Here is a 24779-nt window from a genome sequence, read left to right on the forward strand (position 1 = left end):
TATGGCAACGCAAGAGATCTTCAGGGATCCGGTCAAAGTAAAGAATATCCTCTTAAATACTATGGGACTTTGGGACAAAAAATGGGACAAATATTCTAAAAAAAAGACCTGTGAAAAAGCATAAGAGGAACAAGAAAAAGCTAATGTGGCTAACTAGTCTTGTAAGGAACGCAATAAGCGAGAAAGATAAGGTGTTTAAGGTGAACGCAAAAGGAGCGGTGAAGCATTACAGGATTATAGAGGGAAAAATAAATCCTATAAAAAGCAGATAAAGGCCGCAAAAATAGAGACTGAGAGGAATATTGCCAGGGAGAGCAAAAATAATCCCAAATTATTTTTCAAGTATTTAAATGATAAGAAACTAAAAAAGGAGAGTGTGGGCCCTCTTAGGAATAACATGGGGGTCATGGTGGAAGGAGATGAGGAAAGGACCAATCTACTGAATGCCGCCTTCTCAACTGTCTTTACCCAGGAAATGTTGGAATGTCAACAGTTTAACCCAGGAAGAGGTACGGTGGAGCCTCACAACCGCTAAGATAGATAAATCAACAGGGCCAGATGGCATACACCCCCGGGTTCTACATGAACTATGTACCGTGATAGACAGAACGTTATTTATAAGATTATTTGAAGATTCACTGAAGACTGGTTATGTTCCACAGGAGTGGCGCATAGCAAATGTGGTACCAATATACAAAAAAGGATCAAAAAGCGATCCTGGAAACTACAGACCTGTGAGTCTAACTTCTGTGGTAGGAAAAATATTTGAGGGGTTTCCTGGAGTATCTCACTGTACCACAGGGGTCAGTATTGGGGCCACTTCTATTTAATATTTTTATTAATGACCTTGTAGTGGGTTTACACAGTCAAGTTTCAATATTTGCAGATGATAATAAGCTGTGTAAAGTAATAAATACTGAGGTTGATATTTAGCATTACAGAGGTATTTGTGGAAGCTTGAGGAGTGGGCAGAGAAATGGTTAATGAGGTTTAATGTAGATAAATGTAAAGTTATGCACTTGGGCCATGGAAACAAAAAGTATGATTATGTTCTAAACTGTCAATTACTTGGTAAAACTGGTGCTGAAATGGACTTGGGGGGATTGGTGGATGGTAAACTTAATTTTAGTGACCAGTTTAGTGACTTAGTTTTGCTCTTATACAAATCCCTGGTCAGACCACACATGGAATATTGTGCACAGTTTTGGGCACCAGTGTATAAAAAGGACCAAGTAGAACTGGAACGGGTGAAGAGGAGAGCTACCAAGATTATTCGGGGAATGGGGGACTAGAATACAATGACAGATTACAAAATTTGGGATTATTCAGTTTAGAAAAAAGACGACTAAGAGGAGACCTCATTACAATGTACAAATACCTGAACGAACAGTAAAAGGATCTCTCCAAAGGAGAGGCCGTTTTACCATCAACATAGACTAAGGTTCTTTACTGTAAGAGCAGTGAGACTGTCTGCCGCAGGAGGTTGTTATGGCGGACTCTATGTACATGTTCAAAAGAGGCCTGGATGTCTTTCTGGAGGGAAAAAATATCACGGGTTATGGGGATAAAACATTTATTTAATTCTTAAAGGTTGGACTTGATGGACTTGCGTCTTTTTCCGGCCTTATATACTACGATACTATGATACTATGTGAATTGCAAAACCAAAAATGTTGAATATGCAATTATCTGTTCATGTTCGAAAGTGTATATAGGGCAAACAATCCAGGAATTTAAGGAAATATATCTACAATCAACACAGCATACCAAAATCTAACAAAAGACAAGAATTTGACATCGGTGGTGATATTTATATCATCATCAGGATACATTTATGCCAAATATACATCTAAAATTATCAAAAAAATGCACAGATTATTCGACAATGATCCATATTTAACGGATAGTACTCCACTATGCCTGACTACTGAACTTTCTTTTTCCGATGCATAGAATCTAATTGCAACAAGCCCAATTGAGACCAAGAAGCCTCTGGACCGCAGCGTTCATATGGACTTACGTACAAAGAGACTCATCTCCTAGGTGTCGCGCTGTGGCCGTGTCTCCCCGCACATGCGCGTTGCACCCACTATGGAGGAAGGAGGAGTGGGGCACCGCGTGTGTGCGGCTGTGATGCGGCGCCCAAGTCACCGCCATACTTAGCATCCTTCCTACGGGAGGAGTTCCGAGACAGTTGATATAAATCCTTTAGATTGGTATAGATGATTACCCCTGATGAAGCCAGAGTGGTGGTGATACACGTGGGGCAGCGGCTCCCCCCAGTCTGATACTCATTGGTGATGTTATATGGTTCATTTACTATTTTGCATGGTTACCCTTATATTTGTATCTGTTACCAGTGTGTTTAAGCTTTGTCCATATCAGGAATCAAGCGGAGGTGAGTTACCAGCCACCTGATACTTCAGTCGGTTGGCAGTAAAGACACATCATTCTTAGATGGGTTTTTAAAAAATAATTTTAATGTATACCAATAAACTTGTATTAAGTTTTATATATAGTGCATCTTATATACTATACTGGCCTTACTATAACACCAGATCTTTTTGGTTTCTGGTTCACTCTGCCCCAGTATATACCCAGCAGTCCCCAGTATGTAGCCAGCAGCCCCTGTCCCCCCCAGTATATAGCCAGCAACCCTGTGTCCCCAGTAAATAGCCAGCAGCCACTGCCCCCCCCCCCAGTATATAGCCAGCAGCCCCCTGTCCCCAGTATACAGCCTGCAGCCCCATATGCCCAGCCTATAAGAAAAACTCACCTTCCGACGTGTTCTCTGGTAGGTCCTCTTCTATCCATCTTTGGGATGTGTTGGAACGGGAGATTCGCATCATGGATGTGCAGCCGACAAATCTGCAGCAACTGTGTGATGCCATCATGTCAATATGGACCAAAAACCTCTGAGGAATGCTTCCAGCACCTTGTTGAATCCAGGCCACGAAGAATTGAGGCAGTTCTGAAGGCAAAAGGGGGTCCAACCCGTTACTAGCATGGTGTACCTAATAAAGTGGCCGGTGAGTGTATACGGTACATCATATTATTACACAACAGTAATAACACACCATGTACACAGATATAACATAGACACATACATACGGTATATACATACAGCAATTACCAGGTATAGACTTATAGCATATAAACACAAACATAGTATATACATTTTATACAGGTTGTAACAAAAAGGTCCGGATGGTGGAATATCTTGCAAAATACACATCAGATCGAAAAACGAAAATATACATTTATTTTTCAAACATCTATCCAATGATACCAAAATTTTAAATGGGAACCCCCATTTTGTATTCCAGATTTGGTTTCCCCATGTTAAACATTCCCCATGAACAACATTGATTTAATCTATGATTTAAGTAATTTTCATTGACAGATGGCACTATAAGCACTAAAAATCTAAATGGAGATATCTTTGGAATACACAAAAAATCTGTGACAAAAAGTTGACTCTGTATTTTCACCAACCGGGAATGAGGGGGGAGGGGGAATCAATTTTTTTCATGTGGAAACTACATTCCGCTTAATGCTCTACATTAAGTGCTCAAATTTGGTAACCTTTGCTAGCCAAAATGGGGGTTCCCATTTAAGATTATAGAGTTGGCCCACCCCCTACCCCCAGGGGGTGGTACTAGGGTACCCAGTTTGGCATCATTGGATACATTTTTAAAGAATATTTGACATGTTTATTTTTGTTTTTTGATCCGATGTGTATTTTGCAAGATATTCCACCGTCCCGATCTTTTTGTTACGCCCTATATACATACAGTACATACACATCACACACATACAGCATGCAAACACATACATACAGTACCATATACAGACATACAGCATATATACTTATACATAGAGAGCATATACAAATCACATATACACACATAGAGAATATTCACATACAGCATATTCACAATGACATTTATACAATCATACACATATGTACACACTGTCACTGATCATTTGGGGAAGTAGGCAGCAGGAAGTAGAGATAAGAGATCCCTATTACTGCCATGCTGTTGTCACCTCCCTCTCCCCTCACATTTCTTATCTGAGCTCCTGGCTCAGCTGTGTACTATGGGAAATGTGCACTATTATATACATATTATGGTGTACGATGTGCAGCATGATATATATAAAATGGTGCACATATGGTGGCAGGTGGGATGGCCAGGCCTCCTGACACTGCAGGCCTTGTAGCATCTGCTTCCCCTGTAGTTATGCCCCTGGGCCATGCTGTGCCTCTGGTATATATAAAGAAAATACACATATATACCGTACCCCCCATAATGAATAAAGAAACACAGTATACTGTGACACTGGTGGTAAATACAGTGCATGTACAGTACAGTATAAGGGGATTTTATCACACCCCGGTGCTATGATAAAGCCCCCCCCCCCGCCAGGCCCCCCGTGATGCATCCGTAGGGCATCCCGACCTCTGGGTAAAACTTGGCTAGGTTTACAGATTTCATGAATGCAAGACATGTTAAACAACAAGATAGAGCTGAGGAGTGACAGAGTACCATGCATATTGGATGCCTAATTTGGTCATTTGTGCTGCATTAGCAGGCAATTGCAGATTAATGTAATATGAAACTAGTCCCAGAAATATGACCGCTTTTAGGAATTACACCCATCAAAGAACTTCATTTTGTCCCCAGTGGTGCTTCCCAACATTAGATTACAAAGCACGCTACAAGGTTACTTTTGTTTTAAAGCAATACACTATTTTAGTTACCAAAATGTGGGGGGGGGGCAATAGATTTTCGCTGGAAGCTATACACTTATTTTTTTTAACAAATTAATGTAGAACCTTGGTGGTCAAAATGTTCACTAAACCCCTTGTATGCATCTAAGCAATATAAAATTAGGGTAGACGTATGGTAGTAGATGTATGGTTTGAAACAGGTCTTTGGAGCACTAAAACCCCAGTAGGTCCTTATAGGCCAGTGATTTGGTTTCTAAAATACCCCCATCCTAACTATCTCTGGGGTACGATTAAGAAAAGTCTATACTGTGGAGATGCACACAGAGGAAGGATTGGTACATCCAAGGAGTACTAACTTGACCTTAGTGAGCAACTTTGCAGTCAGTGTGAGAGCCAGAGATGAGTTCAATGGATTTTACTAATTTCTAAATAAATAGATAGTATTTTTCTAAAAAAAAAAAAAGTCAGGATAGAGTTTTTTTGGGGAGACTAAGCCAACAGTTTATAGGAATATTAAGGGGGTTTATAAAGCCATTGGCAGGTTTCATGTCACTACTTGATTACTTTATAATGTCTTATTTTTTTGTGACCAATAATAGAATATGATGGCGCTTTATAAATATAAATTGATTTATTTACCGATTGCCACTATACATTCTTGTCCTTAGGATAGGGCTTACATGTTTGAGAACAAGGGCTCCCAAGTACTCAAATGATTAGAGTACTGATGGATCCTGTGGATATGGGAAAAGTATATATAATGGGAAAAGCCCTAATATTTTATTAGAACTTGTTTTCAAAAGTGGTGAGAAAAAACAAAAGAAGCAGTGAAATCTGTATTATGAACTTGAATACAGATAGTTATTATGGTCTTTTCTACCTTGTGTTAGCAAAGTACAACAATAGGTATCCATGTTCCTTTTTTTTTCTGAATTTGGAATAGCACAGCAGTAAAATGTGAAAACACCAGTGAACTGAAATCCAAAAGGCCACTTTAATTCTCTGATACTAGTGCTAACCATGAGAAACGTTTGCAAATACATCCTTTACTCCATGACATATTTTTATATGGAAGATCATGAGATAATCTGTCTGTAGATGTTTGATGAAATCTAAGCAGTTGTGCTATAGTCTATGGGACAACCCTTTGTATCTTTGTTGCAGAATATTTGTTTAGAATGTATACTCTTAAGTCCAGGATATTTATGTTTCACACATTCATGTTGTTATTTTATGTCTAAGGCTTTGTTTTCTTCTCTGTCACTTTGTATTTATTGCTTTGAGACTTGTCGTACATCAATCCCGGTGACATGTTGAATGTCATGTTATTTTGACTTTTCAGGATTGACAGCATCTTTGCCATCTCATTCAATTAAATGTCCCCGGATTGCAAGGTTCTGTTCCCGATTCAAAGACAAATGCTGTAGAGTTTAATCCGTATTCATTGTATATTTCCATGCTGAATATTTGCATATGTGAACCTTCTGTTGCTAATGGCTACAAGGGAAAAAAATCCTAGTTTGTTCAGTTGTATTTTATACATTCAATAGAAATCTTCAAATATCATTTTATTGCAATTTTTAACTGGATAATGAGAAGTGCATCAGACTTCAGGAAGGGAATTTGAAGGATCTTGTGTTCTGCTGTGGTTAGTTAGGATAGACGATATATTTTAATGCTTCTGGGGGAACTATAGGGGCCACATTTATCACAGATTGTACGCCTGTAAACAGTCATGCAAGCTGTGATTCAGTAGTAATTTAGTGATTTACTACTCGGCCATCCATGTGGTTGGGTTGGGTTGGATTGGGTGGGGAGGAAACCGTGCCATCCTGCCCTGCACCTGCGTAATGCAAGGGCCAGGGTGCTATTCCACGACAGGTCAGCCCTGGTATAAAAGTGCCCTTTTGGTGCCACACCGGAGCTTCCCGTCGGAATTTAACAAGAGACCGGAACCTCCTGATATATCCAGCGGGGAGCAGAGGGACCATTGTATAATAAATGTACCCCATTGTCTTCTATAAAGAAACTGCTTTAAATGTATTATCCAAGTTATAGAAAACTAACCCTAAGAGCAGGTCTAAAGGTAGAACTCAACAGTCTTAAATTGCGACAGATTCATCATTATAATGCAACACATTTACTGACCCCCCCCCACCTTTTCCATATGTTTTTCAATAGAGCTTGTAATGTATGGTTTTAAAACTATGTGAAATGCATGGTGTTCCTTAAAGTTATAACAGAAAAAAGAGAATAGAGGGTATAAAAACACAAATATATAGGTTAATATGCTAAAATAACCAATCTTTCTTTCTCTCTAGTTAGTAGCTTGTATTTAATATGTCCAGGCTTTTGTAAATGTACTTTGCCAATACATAAGACTCAATTAAAAAAATAATTTGACAATTTCAACCACAAGACAAAACAAAAGACCTCCCGTTATAACCTGGTGGACCCATTTAGAAGCCATTAGCGTTCCTTGAGCACCTCTGCTGCTATCTGCTCCCAGCACTATGTTAACCATGACACAGTTATGAACTAAGAATTAGTCATAATATGTCAAGTATTATTACGATATGAGCATGATGAAACAACTTTGTAATTCCATTATAGGAAACATCTGTAATTTCTGTGGATACATTATCCGGGCCCTACCTTATGTAAATTCCAAGCTTTTACTTTTACTACACTTTCCCATATGTATTGTGAGCCTGAAATATGACCATCTACATCTGCCAGTACATTTCTTAGCTGGTAACCACTTATCAGTAACTACTGTAATTTCTGTCTGGTTTTGCTAATATTGCTTCTGTCTGAAGTTACAATCCTGATGAAGAGGCTTATGCGCTGACAGTTAATGCTACTCTATCTGGCTGTGAGGAGTACATTTCTGGTAGTGCTTGGCATTGATGTGGCACACAGCTTTGTCTCCTCTCTTTCCTCCAGCTGCTCCCTGTCACAGTTTTATCTCCCCTGGGCTTCCATCGCTAATGAAGTTAAAACAGGTTGTTAAATAGACACCAATTGCTCCCAGGAACCCACTCTCCATCTGAGGTGTGAATTCCACCCCCATCGTGGGATCTGACACTGTTTTTACAGTATTTTGATCCCTTTACTAAACCAGTGTTTGAAAAGCAGCTCATGTTCAAAAGTAGTGGAAAATTAGAACTGCTGGAGATAAATGCAAAAGTGGCCTCTTGCCTTGAACTCATCTGATCTTGCTACCTAATCTCTATTGCACAATGTCTAATCTCTATTGCACGTATACATTGAAACAGTGACTAACAGTTCTATAAGACATGACAATTCCAGAATTAAAGTCACATCACTGTTGCGATTACAGGTCCTGTAAGGTCATTTTCTAGTTCACTTGATCTATATATTATATCAATATATTTGATATTATATATTTATATCTTACTACATAAGAAAGACGGGAGAGAAAGGACAACGCCGTACAAAGTAAAAAAAATGGTATTTATGGCATAAGTGAACTTTTTTCTTGTAAATGTGAACACACTTCATTGGGGATAGTTATCAGGGCTTGTATGCCGGTTTTCTGGTGCACAAGCCCTGAAATAATCACAATTACTAGCAGTTTGTCAGTAATTGCAATTATTCTCCCTTTTAAAACACCTCCAAAAAGGGGTAGAGGTGTGAAGGGACACAACTGTTATCGGAGTGAATGTGCACCTGCTATAGCCTAAAAACTTTCATTGCTGAAAGGATTTTTGTTGTGTGTACTTATATGAGGAGACAAATACAGGTAAGTATATAGTATGTTACATATGATTATAGGGCTGCATATATGACTATATATCTGCGTATATTGATTTATCTACCACTTCAGAACTGTATGTACTTAAAGTTTATCCAAAGAATTGTAGTCTCTATAAATCTTATAGATATATAGAGACCTGTTTGGACCTCCTATATGTTTGGACCTCCTAACTTCAGTTGCTAAAACAATAAAAACTGAAGTCTATCAGATCAATTATAATGTCCATTAGTATTAATAGACTTTAATGGCTTTCATTAGTCTAAGGCTATATTCACACTGCCGTTGCCCGCCCGTACCGTACCGTAGCGGGCAACGGCAGTGCACGGGGAGAGGAGGAGGAGGTGAGCGCAGCTCACCCCCGCCCCTCTCCATAGAGATACATGGAGCACGGCGCCGTATTACGGGAAAAGATAGGACAGGTCCTATCTTTTTCCCGGGTACGGAGCGGTACGTGTGCAGCACCGTACCGCTCCCGTAGGGCGCCGTGCGCCCATTGCCGTCTATGGAGGACGTATATCGGCCGTATATACGTCGGCCGTATATACGTCCTCCATACGGCAGTGTGAATGTAGCCTTAGGCTACATTCAGACAATGTATGCCCGCCGTACCGTGGCACGGCGGGCATACATCGGCGCTGCGGAGATGAGCAGGGGATTAGCGCAACTCACCACTGCCCCTCTCCATAGGAATATACAGCGCACGGCGCCATATTACGGAGAAAGATAGGACATGTCCTATCTTTCTACGGGCTACAGAGCGGTACAGTGCCGCACATGTGCTGTACCGTACCACTCCCGTACAGGGCCGTGGGGCCATAGAAGTGCTTGGGGGACGTATATACGCCGTACATACACTCACCGGCCACTTTATTAGGTACACCATGCTAGTAACGGGTTGGACCCCCTTTTGCCTTCAGAACTGCCTCAATTCTTCGTGGCATAGATTCAACAAGGTGCTGGAAGCATTCCTCAGAGATTTTGGTCCATATTGACATGATGGCATCACACAGTTGCCGCAGATTTGTCGGCTGCACATCCATGATGCGAATCTCCCGTTCCACCACATCCCAAAGATGCTCTATTGGATTGAGATCTGGTGACTGTGGAGGCCATTTGAGTACAGTGAACTCATTGTCATGTTCAAGAAACCAGTCTGAGATGATTCCAGCTTTATGACATGGCGCATTATCCTGCTGAAAGTAGCCATCAGATGTTGAGTACATTGTGGTCATAAAGGGATGGACATGGTCAGCAACAATACAAGGCTGTGGCGTTGCAACGATGCTCAAATCACCTTTCTTCCCCATACTGATGCTCGGTTTGAACTGCAGGAGATTGTCTTGACCATGTCTACATGCCTAAATGCACTGAGTTGCCGCCATGTGATTGGCTGATTAGAAATTAAGTGTTAACGAGCAGTTGGACAGGTGTACCTAATAAAGTGGCCGGTGAGTGTACATCGGCTGTATATACGTCCCCCATACCTTCATGTCAATGCAGCCTTAGTTTGTAAAAGTTGTTAGGCTTCGTTATTTTGGATTGAAAAAATAGTTGCTTCAGTCCAATTTCCTGCTCCAATAATGGAAGCCCAACTTGGAGTAGTATATATAGGCACTGACAGAAGCCCATTCAAATCAATGGACATTATGACGGATCCTTTAGACTTGTTATATTCTGTCTTTTTCTTATCTTATTTACTTATGTTTGTTACTTATTTACTTATGTATCATTGTCTTTTTCCCACTTTTTGCTAACTCAAATCCTTAGGAAGCATCAAAAAGGTATCCAGTCACAAACAAATGTAATCTGTTTGGTAGCTCTGTTTTTTTTTTTTCACTTTTTCTACTTCTATTAAAAAAGGAAACACAACATGCTTCACAACTAGTATAAATTACATAAAGCATCATGTTTTGCCTGATGTTTTCCACAATGACTTCACTTTCTTTTTAGGATATAGCGCCTCCCCATGTGTGATTGTGTGTACTTACAATATACATATTTGCATAATTATTTGCATAATATGACAGGTATAAGAATTTAGCATGAATAGCACATTTCACTGTAGTAGTGACACCTTTTTACTAGAGCAGATTATTAGGTAATGATTATCTTCTTAGGAAACAGGATCAGACAAGGTTAGATTCAGAATGTTGAATGTTTGTATCTCCTTTGACAGCTGATGCCTGAGGTCCCATAGACATCAGATAACTCACAGGATCTGTCAGTCAGTACAAATCTAATGTTTAGATTCATGACCCCATAGAGAATGGCGTACTCATTGCCAGAGAGTATTTATAGTAAAACTGGCTTTTTCTGAAAAAAAAGATACGTAAGTTGAAACTTTACCTTTCCGTATGCAGATCTGTGTCCCTAGTCCCATGGGAGTGGCCAGTGAGGAATCGGGCAGGCATGTATGATGTCATGAAGGGGGAAGCGTCAGGTTGGAGGGGATATGGGGACATGGGAGGCTTTATTTTAATTTTAAATCAATGCATGATGGAGCGGTTTCTCGTGGATGGATGATGAAACCTATTTGATAGGTGTTACGCGTCGGGTGTTCCTGCTGACATAGGCCAGGATGGGGATGTAAATATTTTTCAGGTTGCACTTAGATGTAGGTTGTATTACTATTTGCTTTATTACTTGCTACTTTATATTGTATTGCATTATTTATTATCATAATTTGCAATACTGGTAACCTTTTGGTTATACATTATACAGCTTGTTATTTTGTAACCTAAGCTCTATACCAGTGATGGCGAACCTTTCAGAGACCGAGTGCCCATACTACAACCGAGATCCACTTATTTACTGTGAAGTTCCAATATGAAATTTTCTTCCTCATGTTTCAATTGTATTGGTGGTCTGAGGCCATCAGTTAAAATAAGGAGGGCAAATTCAGACTATCATTATAGCTTCTCTCCAGGGTCTCTCTGTAGAGAAAGAATGGTGGATCCAGCAAGAAGATCTCCAAAGATAATGCAGTTCTGTCAAAACCTTCTCACTTTTCCCGCAGTTCCAAACAGCCAACGAAGTGTTGAATAGCACTCAGAGCAGCATCTCTTAAGTTGCCTGGGACTGCAGGAAGATTCAGTGTTTGGTGACCTCTGTCCTGGGGTGATGGCCTGAGTGCCCATAGAAAGGGCTCTGAGTGCCACCTCTGGCACCCCTGGCCATAGGTTTGCCACCACTGCTCTATACCATACGTAGTAATCTGTGCATACCTAGCATAATGCATTCCCAGTCTATGTATACCCATGTCATTTTGTATATTTAGTCCCCATAGTGGGTTTTTTAAAGGGTTTCTATGAATTTGATGACATTTAATAAAATTTGTATCTCATTTTGACACATGCATCCCTCTTTTTCTTGTTTGTTCTCAAAATCTACATCTTAAACCCATCTTCATAATGTGGGCTAATGTGTGAACCCAACCTTAGGGGTGTCATATATGTTAGATACAAATTGGTTAGCCGCTAGTTTTAGTACAACGAATCAGCTGTATGGGATAGTAATGACTAAGGGCAGAGGCACATGACATTGAAAGTCATCCTTGAGCCTTACTTTGTAATGGATCAGTGCCTAAGTCTGTTATTTTTATGGACCATGCAACAGACCTGACTAAAGCATGTCTTAGTCAGAACCGCTTTACAGATCACTCAAGAACTATAGTTTATGAGGAACCTGTGAAAAACAGAAGCCAGACTGATTAGCTGTGAAAAACCGTCGTTATTGAGAATACATGCACAATTGGGGGAAAGGAAAGGTTATTGGAAGGCCTAGCAATCTTCCTTCCAAGCATTTGCACAAGCGGGAGAGTATTTGACTTTCTAAATCTCATATAGTCAAAGAAATGTCAGTAAAGGTAATCGTAAACTGCTGTACTCCAGGTACTAAACCAGAAGTGAAAAATGATTACCACTCAACCTGAAGAGGGATGTGCCAGTTATTTTTAGCTAATTTGACTATTAATTAACCATTTGCTGAAAACATTTTGTACCCTGGCAGATCAGCAGATGTCTACTACATATGACTAATAGTAGCGTCTTAGGGTAGTCAGAATGATTTCAGGTGCTAGATGTTTTTCCTTTTTTATTTGGCTTTTTCTCCCTATCTGTCACAAGGAGGCAAAAAACATCTGGGATTTATCTAAGTGAATGATAGATAAGAAGATAAAGTGTGGGGGAGGATAATTCTGGGAATGGTGTGAAAGATGTGTGGAAGAGCAGCACTCTCACTATTACAAAATCAGAGTGCACAGAAGCAGATATTGCTTGTCAATAAGGGCTATTGAGAAGACAAACTAAAATATTTTGGGTTTTAGCATTTAGCAATGTGCTTCATCCTCCTTGGAACTAAAGGCTATGGCATTTTGTAACCGTTTCTATGAATAGCATTAGAATATGGTTAAGGTACATATTTTAGCAATGGTTGGATAATGGCTGAATGGGTTTTCTAAAAGTCAGCCAAGACTGGGTTCAAATGACATAAATAGTTTAGCTGAAGAGTATGCGGAACATTTCTAAAAACAGTGTAAACTGCACTATGTGCATTGTGCCTGTGTAATGTGCAGAGGGTGCCAGATTCGTGAATTGTGGTGCCCGTTCTTCACTAATCTGACACGCCCTAAACTGCCCCGACAGAGTACACCAACTTTTTTTGGTGCACCTTTAACATGGGCCGTGCAACACACTTCTGTTGGACTTTGCATGTTAAATGTGGTGCACCGTTCTGACTGGAACACCCATTTCAATTACATAATTTGTAACACGTAAAGAATAGTGCAGCTGCGACACAAAAGGGTCACATGCGACACATATGTGGCATGGGAACTTTTTAAATGTGCAAGCAGTTTGCACTAGTTTGTGCAGACGGAAACTGACGCAAGGTCCTTAGTAAATGTGCCCCTATATGTTTGAATTTGAATAAAAAGCACACTTTAATGTATTGATCAGCATACACACTGACAGGGCCGGATCACAGGGGGGGCCCCCACCACTTTGCCCTTAAAGGGGCCCCCGCCAAATGTGGGTGATTTGAGCCGTCACATGACAATAAGTTCCCTTCTCTACTATAGACGATCGGAGGTTAAACAAGATGGCAGCGCCCTGCCACTAGCGTTGCTGGGTGTGACGTCACAGCGCCACGACATCACAGCACCGCCTGCAGCAGGCTGCCGCCATCTTGGTACACCTTCGATATCCACCCTGACACCATGAGGGAAGATGAATTTTATTATTTTACCTAGGACTGTATATAGTTGTAATAGGAGTCTCTATATAGTTGGTTATTATAGGGGACTATATATAGTTATTATAGGGGGCTGTATATAGTTATTATAGGGGCTGTATATATTTATTATAGGGGACTGTATATAGTGATTATAGAGGACTGTATATAGTTATTATAGGGGGACTGCATATAGTTAATGCTGTGGGATTGTATATAGGTAATGTTGGGGTGCTGTACATAGTGATTACTGGGCGGCTGTATATGGTTATTGCTGGGGGACTGTATACAGTGATTGCTGGGGGAGCTGTTTATAGTGATTGCTGGGGGACTGTATATAGTGATTGCTGGGGGAGCTGTATATAGTGGTTGCTGGGGGCTGTATATAATGATTACTGGGGGATGTATATATTTATTACTGGGAGCTGTATGCAGTGGTTACTGGGGTCTGTATATAGTGATTACTGGGAGCTGTATACAGTGATTGCTGAGGAAGCTGTATATAGTGATTGCTAGGGGAGCTGTATATAGTGATTTCTGGGGGAGCTGTATACAGTGATTGCTGGAGGAGCTGTATACAGAGATTTCTGGGGGAGCTGTATATAGTGACTGCTGGGGGGCTGTAAAAGGTGATTGCTGGGGGAGCTGTATATAGTGGTTGCTGGGGGGGGGCTGTATATAGTGATTACTGGGGGATGTATCTATATATTACTGGGAGCTGTATACAGTGGTTACTGGGGGCTGCATACATTGATTGCTGGGGGAGAGGTATATAGTGATTACTGGGAGCTGTATAGAGTGATTGCTGGGGGGAACTGTATATAGTGATTGCTGGGGGAGCTCAATATATTGACTGCTGAGGGGCTGTATATAGTCATTGCTGGGGGAGCTGTGTATAGTGATTACTGGGAGCTGTATGTAGTGACTGCTGGGGGAGCTGTATATAGTCATAGCTGGGGGAGCTGTATATAGTGGCTGCTGGGCGAGCTGTATATACTGATTGCTGGGAGAGCTGTATATAGTGATTGCTGGGGGAGCTATATACAGTGATTGCTGGGGGAGCTGTATATAGTGATTGCTGGGGGGCTGTATATAGTGATGACAGGGGATTGTATATAGTGATTGCTGGGGAGCTGTATATAGGGATTGCTAGGGGAGATGTATACAGTGATCACTGGGGGAGCTGCATAAAGTGATTGCTGGGGAAGCTGTATATAGTGATTACTGGGAGCTGTATATAGTGTTTGCAGGGGGGTGTATATAGTAGTTGCTGGGGGAGCTGTATATAGTGATTACTGAATGCTGTATATAGTGGTTGCTGGGGGATCTGTATATAGTGATTGCTGGGGGAGCTTTATATAGTGATTACTGTGAGCTGTATATAGTGATTGCTGGGGGAGCTGTATATAGTGATTGCTGGTGGAGCTGTTTATAGTGAGTGCAGGGGAGCTGTATATAGTGATTGCTGCGGGAGCTGTATATAGTGATTGTTGGGAGAACTGTTTATAGTGGTGACTGGGGGAGCCTTATATGGTACTTACTGGGGGAGCTGTATATAGTGATTACTTTAGGAGTTATATAGTGAATACTGGGTGCTGTATATAGTGATTACTGGGGAGGCTGTATACAGGCAGCCCCGGGGTTACATACAAGATCGGTTCTGTATGTTTGTTCTTAAGTTGAATTTGTATGTAAGTCGGAACTGTATATTTTATGATTGTAGCCCCAGCCAAATTTTTTTGGGGTCTCTGTGACAATTAGATTTTAAATATGTTGAATTGTCATAAGAACCAGGATTACCAATAAAGCTTCATTACAGGCACTGTTATAGCTGTTTATTGTAGCCAAGGGATAAAGTACAGTAACTTACCAACATCCAGAGGTCTGTTTGTAACTAGGGGTCATCTGTAAGTCAGGTGTTCTTAAGTAGGGGACCGTCTGTATAGTGATTACTTTTGGCGTTATATAGTGAATACTGGGTGCTGTATATAGTGATTACTTGGGAGGGTGTATATAGTTATTTCTGGGGAGCAGTATATAGCGATTACTGTTCCCTGTCTGGACTACATTCAATGGGCCCCCACCAGATGGTGTGGCGGCCCTGCATACTGACTTAAATTGGTCAAAACTAGTGCAAAATAGAATACTTTGTATTGCATGTACTTTCTTTATACAGTATCACTATATTGAATCTGAAACATCTACCACAGGATTTCCTATTAAAAAGTCATGTATAACCCAAGCTAAGAATCTCATATAAACCTAGCCTGAACAACTCTATTCAGATGTAGAGAATGTGGGGGATGTATCAAGTGAATTGCACAAAACTTTTGTCACATTTTGCTAAATTTCCAATGGTTTCTGTGCTGTGCACCTACTTCAAGATTGATTTATCAGTAGTTTCACTGGCTTTGTCATTTTTATCTTCTGTCTAGATAAGATGGCTGCTCTTAGAGAGATTTGGCAATTCCCAAAATGTCATGTAAAAAGGAGCAAACAAAAGTTTGAAATAAAACTATGCCTTTTGATTTGAATTGTGTAGACATTTTGAACAAAAATAATCAATACCTTTGTGCCTGTATGATACACAACATAAGGCAAATAATATAGTCCAGAAAAAGCCACATAGGAAAGAGTATAAAAGTTGTCAATGATAAATAACCTCCGGTATCTGTCACAAATTGCCTATGTATGATCATTGCCTAGCTGCACAACAGAATTCTAATTATAATTCTTATCAATTGTGCAACTGTTTTTAATGCCTTGTACCACATTTACACACCTTACACACCTGCCTGAAACAGCTGCCTGAACTGTCCAGACAGGACTAATCAACCTGAGCTGGATGAATTGAATACTTCTGCCTGTCAGGGACAACACAGTGAATACAGAGTTCACAGCTTATGCTGGGCAGGAAAAGGCTTGAGCAGTGCATAATTAGGGTGAGGAGAAGCACCTAGGCAGCTACAGGAGAGACAGAGCCTTATTATCATAATTTTATAATTGTTTTTTCAGCAAAACCACTCAGCACCAGAATTAAACAAGATATGTTTCTGCATCAGTGTAGCTACATCATTCTCAAGGTATGTTTATGCATAAAAGAAAATGGTAGATTTCCTTTAAAGTAAAAGAAAAATGATACATTGAGTGATCACACTTGGCAATTCATATAATAGATTACAGCAAGAAAAATAAAGCACAAATACACATTTTACCAAGAAGCTCCATTAAGTCTGTATGAGAGTTTTGAGTTTCTAAAGTAATTCAATACAACAACTTTAAGTAACAATTGCGGCAGCACTCACTGCACTGCTTTATAATGGATCAGTGCTTTAAATGTCCTTTATTTTAACAGTCTGTTGCACCAATCTGTAGGGCATGTCCCAATCAGAACCGTTTTTTCAACAATTATTATAGTTCACGAGGATCCATGAAAACAGAATGCAAGACTCATTTGTTAATGTCCCAGTTTTCATGGTCGATTTCATGTGCAGGTAGCCTTAGGTTTTATTGTATTATTTCCTTGGGTACTGTAGGAGGAATGGAAGACTCCTGTCAATTCTCACAGGTATTAGATATAACCTTGGGGATGATATGACCTCAGCAATCACTCAGACTGTGACCTTTTGCCTTAATATGAAGATGACACAGTGACCGACTTTTAATGACCTCATCATTTACAACAAGGGATCGTAATCCTGTATAATAACTATGATCTAAGGCACAGACCATGTGTTCCTGATTATGATGAATACATATATAATGTATATGTTTCAATAATACATTAACACACATCTGTCTCCTATCTTTGCACAAGTGCACAGATAAATAAAGATTTATTATAGATTGATACCCTAATCACATTATAAAGAGTCACTTTTAAAGAGGAATTGCTATATTTTGTCACTAAGGTCAGACATGTAAATATGCCTGTGCTTAGTTCTACTGCCTTCCAGAACTCGATCTTTTCTTCATGATTATGTGTTAGTGTTATGAATAAAGTAGATCCAAGTTTGGAACTTGTGTTTGGTCTCCATTAAAATCATGTTCCTGATAGCAACATTTGCTTAATATGTAAAATGTCATACAGGTAATTGGGACAAAGGTAGACAATTCTGCAACAAATCCCCTCTATGTGAATACAGCCTATAGCGCCAGGGCAGACCACTTCACAGTAATGGTCTAGTTGGTCAGTGATGTGTGTGTGTAAATCCAGCCTTCCAGATAAATAAATAAAGATATACCCCCACAAGCAAAGTGCTCTTGTGGATTTAGAGGGCTGTGTTATTAGGGCATTAGTGATGGTTTAAGGTGATGCTTGTTTTGCACAAGGGGGTGGAAGACAGAGAACCAGCAGATGGTTTATCACAGCCTAGAGTAAGAAGTAAACATGTTAGCAAATGGTAAGGAAGGTCCACCTCCCCCAAACATCAAAACTTTACATATCTGACAATATCCAGAGCCCTAGAGTAGGAGCAGAAAGATGGGGCTGACAGATAAAGTCATAGGTCGCAGACATTTTATCTTGTTCTCAGTATGCACTCATCATAGCAAAGGTTATCTACTGAGAAGACAGCAATAAAGCATCCAGACTTTGTGTATGTGCACATTATTGAAGTGTGCACACTAGTATGTTTAACTATATATGTTTGAATTGGTAGTTTTTCAAGAAATTTAGTCTTTGAAATTTAGTCTTCATGTTTGTCTGGGCCCACTAACCTCAACTCTAATGTTAACCCTATCATCAAGCAAAAGATCTATGATGTTGGGAGGCAGTTCGTCAAAACCGGAGTTCTGGGAGGTGATTCTGACATCATGCAAAGAAATTTAAGCAGAAACTCTCCAAAAACTCACAAGTTCAATGGATGCAAGAATTGTAAAGGTGATATCAAAGAAGAGTTCCTATGTTAATAATAAATAATAATAATAATCTTTATTTATATAGCGCCATCAAATTCCGTAGCGCTTTACAAATCATAGGGGACATATACAACTATATTACATTATAAAGAACTAACAGTCATATGGAACAATAGGAGTGAGGGCCCTGCTCACAAGAGCTTACAGACTGTGAGGATGAGGGGGTGACACAAGAAGATGTTATCATGTAACTTGGCCTGTTAGGATGTTTTGGATTGAAATAGTTTATGATCTCAGTGAATGTGACCTCCTTGTGCTGCAAATTCACCAAATGACCATTTTCTGTTCTTTACAACCTATAAAATGGTTTGAAATGTTGATGTGCATAATAAATTGGAACTGTGCATTTGGAGTTTTTTCTAATTTTAAAGAATATACTGTTATCATTAGGAGGTTTGTTTAATAAAATTTGTAAGTGATGACTTTTATTATATTGACTGTCATTTGCATGGACCATTTAGGAGAAAAATATAATTTGCATAATCATTTGGAACATGGCGTATTTGTTTATATGCACTAACTTCCTGCAATAGGTGTAGTTGTGTCTCTGTAAGACAGGCCTGTGGTTATTGGAGATCTTGTCATTAAAACAAGCTCTTCCTTCCATGGGAAACAATTGTAAATTATGTCTTTATAGCTGAAGAGTTCACATTTAAAGTGAAGCTGTGGCTTTAAGAAACTTAAAGGGGTTTTCTGGGATAAATGTTATTTTTATTAGTGGCAGTGGCTTATGTAACCAAACACTATTGACATGACATATACCAAAAAAGGCCAGCAGTGATGGGAGGCACTGGTGGGGACAGAGTTACGTTCAAGTTATTTTTTGTTGTGTAACCGCAGCCCTTGTCACTTATAATAAATAATAATTTATCCATGAAAAACCATTTAAATCTTAGAATTGGGGATAACATTATAGACACATTTAACTTCCTAAATCTACATTTTTTATTTATACCAAACTCATCCCTTGTGAATATGTGGTAGCTGACCATAGTAAGTTTAACTTCTGAAACCAACAATGAACCACATAATCTATAGTTAAAAATGGGTTCAACTATTCTAGGAGATGATGTAAGCCAAGCTTGTACACCAAAAAACTGGCATACAAGCCCTGAAATTGTCACAGCCAGCAATGACTATAACCCCCCCCTCTCACACCACCTTCACTACATATGGGCAGGGAGAGGCATGAAGGGGTCACTGCTGCATTACCTAAAGAGCAAGGAACTGGCACAGGCTATAGCAGAATTGTCTGCAAGATTGGACCTGGAGTAGAATTGTCTGGCAGTGCAGCCTCACACCATATATCAGGGGTGGCGAACCTATGGCACGGGTGCCAGAGGCGGCACTCTAAGCCCTTTCTGTGGGCACCCAGACCATCACCCCAGAATGAAGTTCACCAAACAGAACTCAAAGAATCTGCCTGCAGAATCTTCCTACAATGATAGATGAATTTGCCCTCCTCTTTTCAACTGGGTTGGTGTCCTTGGGAAGCTGAAAGATTGAAAGTTGTCAATGAACAAAGAGAAATACATTGCTGCGTGGCACTTTGCAATAAATAAGTGGATTTTGGTTGAAGTTTGAGCACTGAGGCTCTAAAAGGTTCGCCATCACTGCCATATATGTTAGGAGGTTGGATCCTGTGCAGTAGAAAGGTGGGGTATACATCATGCACTGGTGCAGGTACAGTACTATATATACATTGGCATTCTTTTCCACAGTATTGCCTCATGGGAGGATATTTTGTGTATGCATAATGCATAATGTCCATATAGCAGGGCATGATGTGTGTATAGCTCTATACTAAAGGAACCATACAGAGAGTGAGTGGCGCTGTACAGGGTTTTTTATGGCCTTGTTATGCTATCAGACATCTCTGAGTCGGTAATTGAACATGTCTGACAGTCAGTGTTGGGGGAGAATCAGCATACCCCTTTATACAAGACATAGCTAGCCGGTCCTGTTGAAATTAGTGTGTTTACATTTTTTACTTTCTTCTTTTATGTGTATGGACAGCATAGGGGGTTTCTTGGCTCAGTGACTATTATTATACTGGTGACCTATCCTTACATCCTATCCATTTATGTAATACTGATGACCGGCACACTTACCGATAAGCTGATCCTTACTACCTCTAACAGTGGAACCAACAAAGATCCGAAGTTAGCTGAAAAAAACCCAAAAAACTCAGTTCACTTTGTAGTGGCTGGGCTGGCTAATTCAGCTTAGCTGAATTTCAATGGAGGTTGAGCTGCAGTTACCCTGATTGGCCACTACAGCTCCATTCTTTATAATAGCTCTTGGACCGGCTAATTAATGAGCATGAAGGGTGTTGATCTTCAGTTGATGACTTATCTTTTGTATTGAAATGACTTACAAGCATTGTACTAAAATTCCATGTGTGATTCCAGCCATAGGCCCATTCACACAGGTGTTATCAGTCAGTAAAATGCAGACTGTATGATTGCAATGGGAATTAGACTCCCAGCATTTTAGTAATTTAGGACACCAAGAGTCCTTGCCTCCTTTCAGGACTCTTGTCATGTACTATTTTCATGTTTTCATTGGCTTTTGTCCAAGAGGGAGGCAGGGACTCCTAACTTCATACATGACTGTCCGGGGGCAGTGTTCAGTCTAGGATATATGGCCATCTTATGGTTTGTATTTTACTGACTTCATTTTCTCCTGTAATCTGGGTCCTAAACATTCTGTTTAATTTGCTGTGCTTTTATCATGGAAATCAATGGAGAAACCTTCTAAATGGAGAGAAAACCTCAAACTACTTGAGAAATGTATATATTTATTAATAATTATGGAAATAAGTATTATGATAAGAATGTGTATCTGACTTTTTGGTAATAAAAAGAATGCCTGAGGATGAGATTTCACAGTTGGCTTTAAGGGTAAGTACATGTTTCCACATTTTGACTCTTGCATTAGTGTCTTTTTTTTAAACGTATCATTTTTGGCTTATATGGGATTATATCCAAATCTCTTTAATAAAGACTTGAATGTGCCTACAGCAAAGAAACTCTGCACTTTGACCCTTCTGTTTACAAACCATTCAGACTCTCACTTTATTTTCTAAATTGAGAAATTTTATTGCAACATTTTACAAAAGTATACAAAACATTAAAAAAAGATGTCCCTCTCCGAGGGAATATGTTATAATTATTTATATACATAAATACAAGTCTGAGAGCAACACACTGCACATGAGTGAAGAGACCAGCAATACTTTGCTCTGCAAGAAATTGCTGTTATCTTAGGGTTAGAGGTTATAATTAACCCATTCAACTCCCTATTCACATACATTCTATCATAAGAGGGTGCAAAACTGGAAGACATTGCAGAAAATTAATTATACAACTCTTCATAAACAATTGCTCTTAACAAGTGTGTTAGATAAAAGCTCTATATTGTTATGGAAGTGCTATAACATGCCATGTATATACAGTCTTCAAAACAGAATCACTAAATATTGAAATATGTGATGCCCAGTTTGACACTGCAAGTGTCATCAAAGTATTATCATTTACAGTTGTAACAGTCCCACCAAGATATAGCATATCTTGCTCCATCCAGCCAGCTCCCCTGTACCACAGAGAGAGATTGAGCAAGTCTTTGATGACCTGGAGACAGCGCGGTTATTTTCCAAGGAGACAGTCACCAATAAAGTCTTTCAGGCTCCAGTGTAAGATACAGAGAGTTTTCTCCTTTATCAGCAGAAGAGATAAAGTTCAATTAGCCACAAAGGGCAGTGTCTCTCCCTCCCCTGTCTATCATGTGTCCATTTTCCAATTAAACCTTAGTTGCTAAAGAGTGGATTTCAGATTTCTGTGTTTGAGCACTCAGGCTGGAGGAGGTGTTACTTATTTGTCCATGAAGGGTTTTGCTTAGTCCAAAAAAAAAAAAACATTGGGAACGGAATCGAAGATCAAAAAAGGCATAGAGAAAGGGGTTAAGACAGCTGTTAATATATGCCAGGCATGTGGCATATGGATGAAGGCTGACAATCAGGTTCTGTACAGAGCATGAGAGGTCCAGATAGCCCATCAGATCCAGGAAGTGGATGGTTTTGACAATATGAAATGGCAGCCAGCATATGGCGAACACCACAACCAGTGTGGTTATGATCTTTAGAAGCCTCTTCTTCTTCTGTTCTTCCTTCTTCAGGTTTTGGAAATGCATGGTAACTTTGCATCCAATGAAACAGTAGAAGATTGTCATGAGAAGAAGTGGTAGCAGAAAGCCTGGTATTGTGGTCATTAGGCCGAGTCCTCCTATCCAAAGTTTTTCATTCTCCTTGCTGGAGACAGCACTGAAGTCCAAGTCACAGAGAGTGTGATTATTTTCAACACGTGTATCACGTAGAATCAGACTTGGAAGAGCCAGCAACCCTGAGAGCAGCCATATAACTGTCAGGGATATGATCATAGTTGAACGTGAGCGCAGGTTTGCACTGGAAAGAGAATGAACAATGGCCAGATATCTGTCAAAACTGAGACAGGTGAGACAGAAGACACTGGCAAACATGTTGAGCAATACAAGGTAACTGCTGATCTTGCACAGGGCTGAACCAAAAGGCCAGTGAAAGCCAAGAGCAGTGTATGTAGCCCACAGAGGCAAGGTAACAACGAAAGCTAGGTCAGCAAGGGCAAGGTTACCTATGTAGGTGTCTGCAGATCGTCTTTTGGGTTTCGCTTTCCACACTGTGAAGATGACTACTCCATTTCCAGATAGTCCCAAGACAAAAACCAGCATATAAAATACTGGCAGCAAGGAGTAGGAAAAGTCCCAGTCTGACTCAGTACATGACATATCTGAATCATAGGTGTAGTTATAGTCGTAGTCGGGGTTGGAATCATCATAATCCATTTCTGTATTCTGCATTGTTGGGTTCAATTCGGTGCTAAATTCTTGTTCACTTCTTGAGGCAGTGGACTTCTGCTAGTGTGCTCTGTCTCTGCTCTGACCTGATATGAAAGCTGCCTTCACTCAAGTTCTTTAAAGAATCCCCTGAACTCCCCACCCCCAGAAAGACAAATTAAAGGCAAAAGGCCACCCACTGACATCAATCAGGAGTCTATCCACATTATTTCAGCTCCTCCCCGGCCATTCCCTAGGCTCTGACCCTCCCTCACTATCCTTAGCCCCCTCTCCTTCTGCACTGTGCACTACTAGCTATGAAGCCTGACCCAGTGAACATGCAGCATTAAAATAACCAAATATTGTAAAGATATAGCTAATGAAATAGTTCTAAGAGAATGAGATTCCTCTTTTTTTTTTTACAAAAAAATTAAATGGAAAAATGTCCAAAATAAACATTTAGATTGTGTTTATTTTGTTATGTGTTTATCCCTTTAGGGCAATTTATGTTCTAGATTTATTTTTGCTAAACAATAGGATGTACCATAAAAAAAACTTAAGTGGATAACATTAGGAGAACTTAATTTAAATTGCAGCAGACTATCATAGCAAAAGAGGAGAGCAAAGTTATTCACAGACAGGATACAAGTACAAAGGATATTTAGCAAATGTATACAACTAGTAGGCATATTAGAGAAGAATTGTGCTGGCTGGATAGAGCAAGGATGGACATGTTTACTTTACGCTTTTCCTTTGCATCACAAAATGAGCCTGTGTCTCTTCACACCGAAAATGACAAACCAGTGTAAGTCTTTTGAATATTGCTGAAGTGAAGTTGCTTATATGAGTTTTGCAGTTTGGCCATGGTGTCTCACTCTTTGGGATTCATTAATCCTAATATGTTCTATTATTTTTCCAAATTTTTTGGCACATTTGAATATTTGCTTATATGAACTTTTTCAAATGCCCAGAAAAGTTCATTGTGTCCTTTTTTCAGTGTTGTGGATAATGCATCTTCAAAATCCAGATGTGGACATATGAAAAAGTCACACATACACATTCAACAGACATAGTCAATAGAATGGTATGGGTAGCTTCAGACTTTGCGACTTAAAAAAAAACAAACAAAAAAAACCATCAAACTCAAATGCCGAATAGTTCACAGCTAAATTAAAGATGAAAATAATCAATAAAGACTAAAGATAGATTATTCCTGTGTCTAGAAGTTATTAAAGGTTTTCTTAT

At 39.7% G+C, this 24779-nt stretch overlaps 1 protein-coding gene across 1 annotated transcript; it reads right to left on the reverse strand.

Moving 5' to 3' along the window:
• Positions 1-21775: 21775 nt before the first annotated feature.
• On the reverse strand, positions 21776-23670 carry LOC140127934 (apelin receptor B-like). The gene has a single exon (XM_072149162.1). The coding sequence runs from the start codon at positions 23556-23558 to the stop codon at positions 22467-22469; it is 1092 nt and encodes a 363-aa protein (XP_072005263.1). The 5' UTR covers positions 23559-23670; the 3' UTR covers positions 21776-22466.
• Positions 23671-24779: the final 1109 nt, after the last annotated feature.

This window comes from Engystomops pustulosus, chromosome 1 (genome assembly GCF_040894005.1).
Source record: "Engystomops pustulosus chromosome 1, aEngPut4.maternal, whole genome shotgun sequence".
Lineage (NCBI taxonomy): Eukaryota > Metazoa > Chordata > Amphibia > Anura > Leptodactylidae > Engystomops > Engystomops pustulosus.

What these genes read in the sequence shown, in the direction of transcription:
- LOC140127934 (XM_072149162.1), bottom strand. Translation starts at nt 23,558, where the DNA reads ATGCAGAATACAGAAATGGATTATGATGATTCCAACCCCGACTACGAC.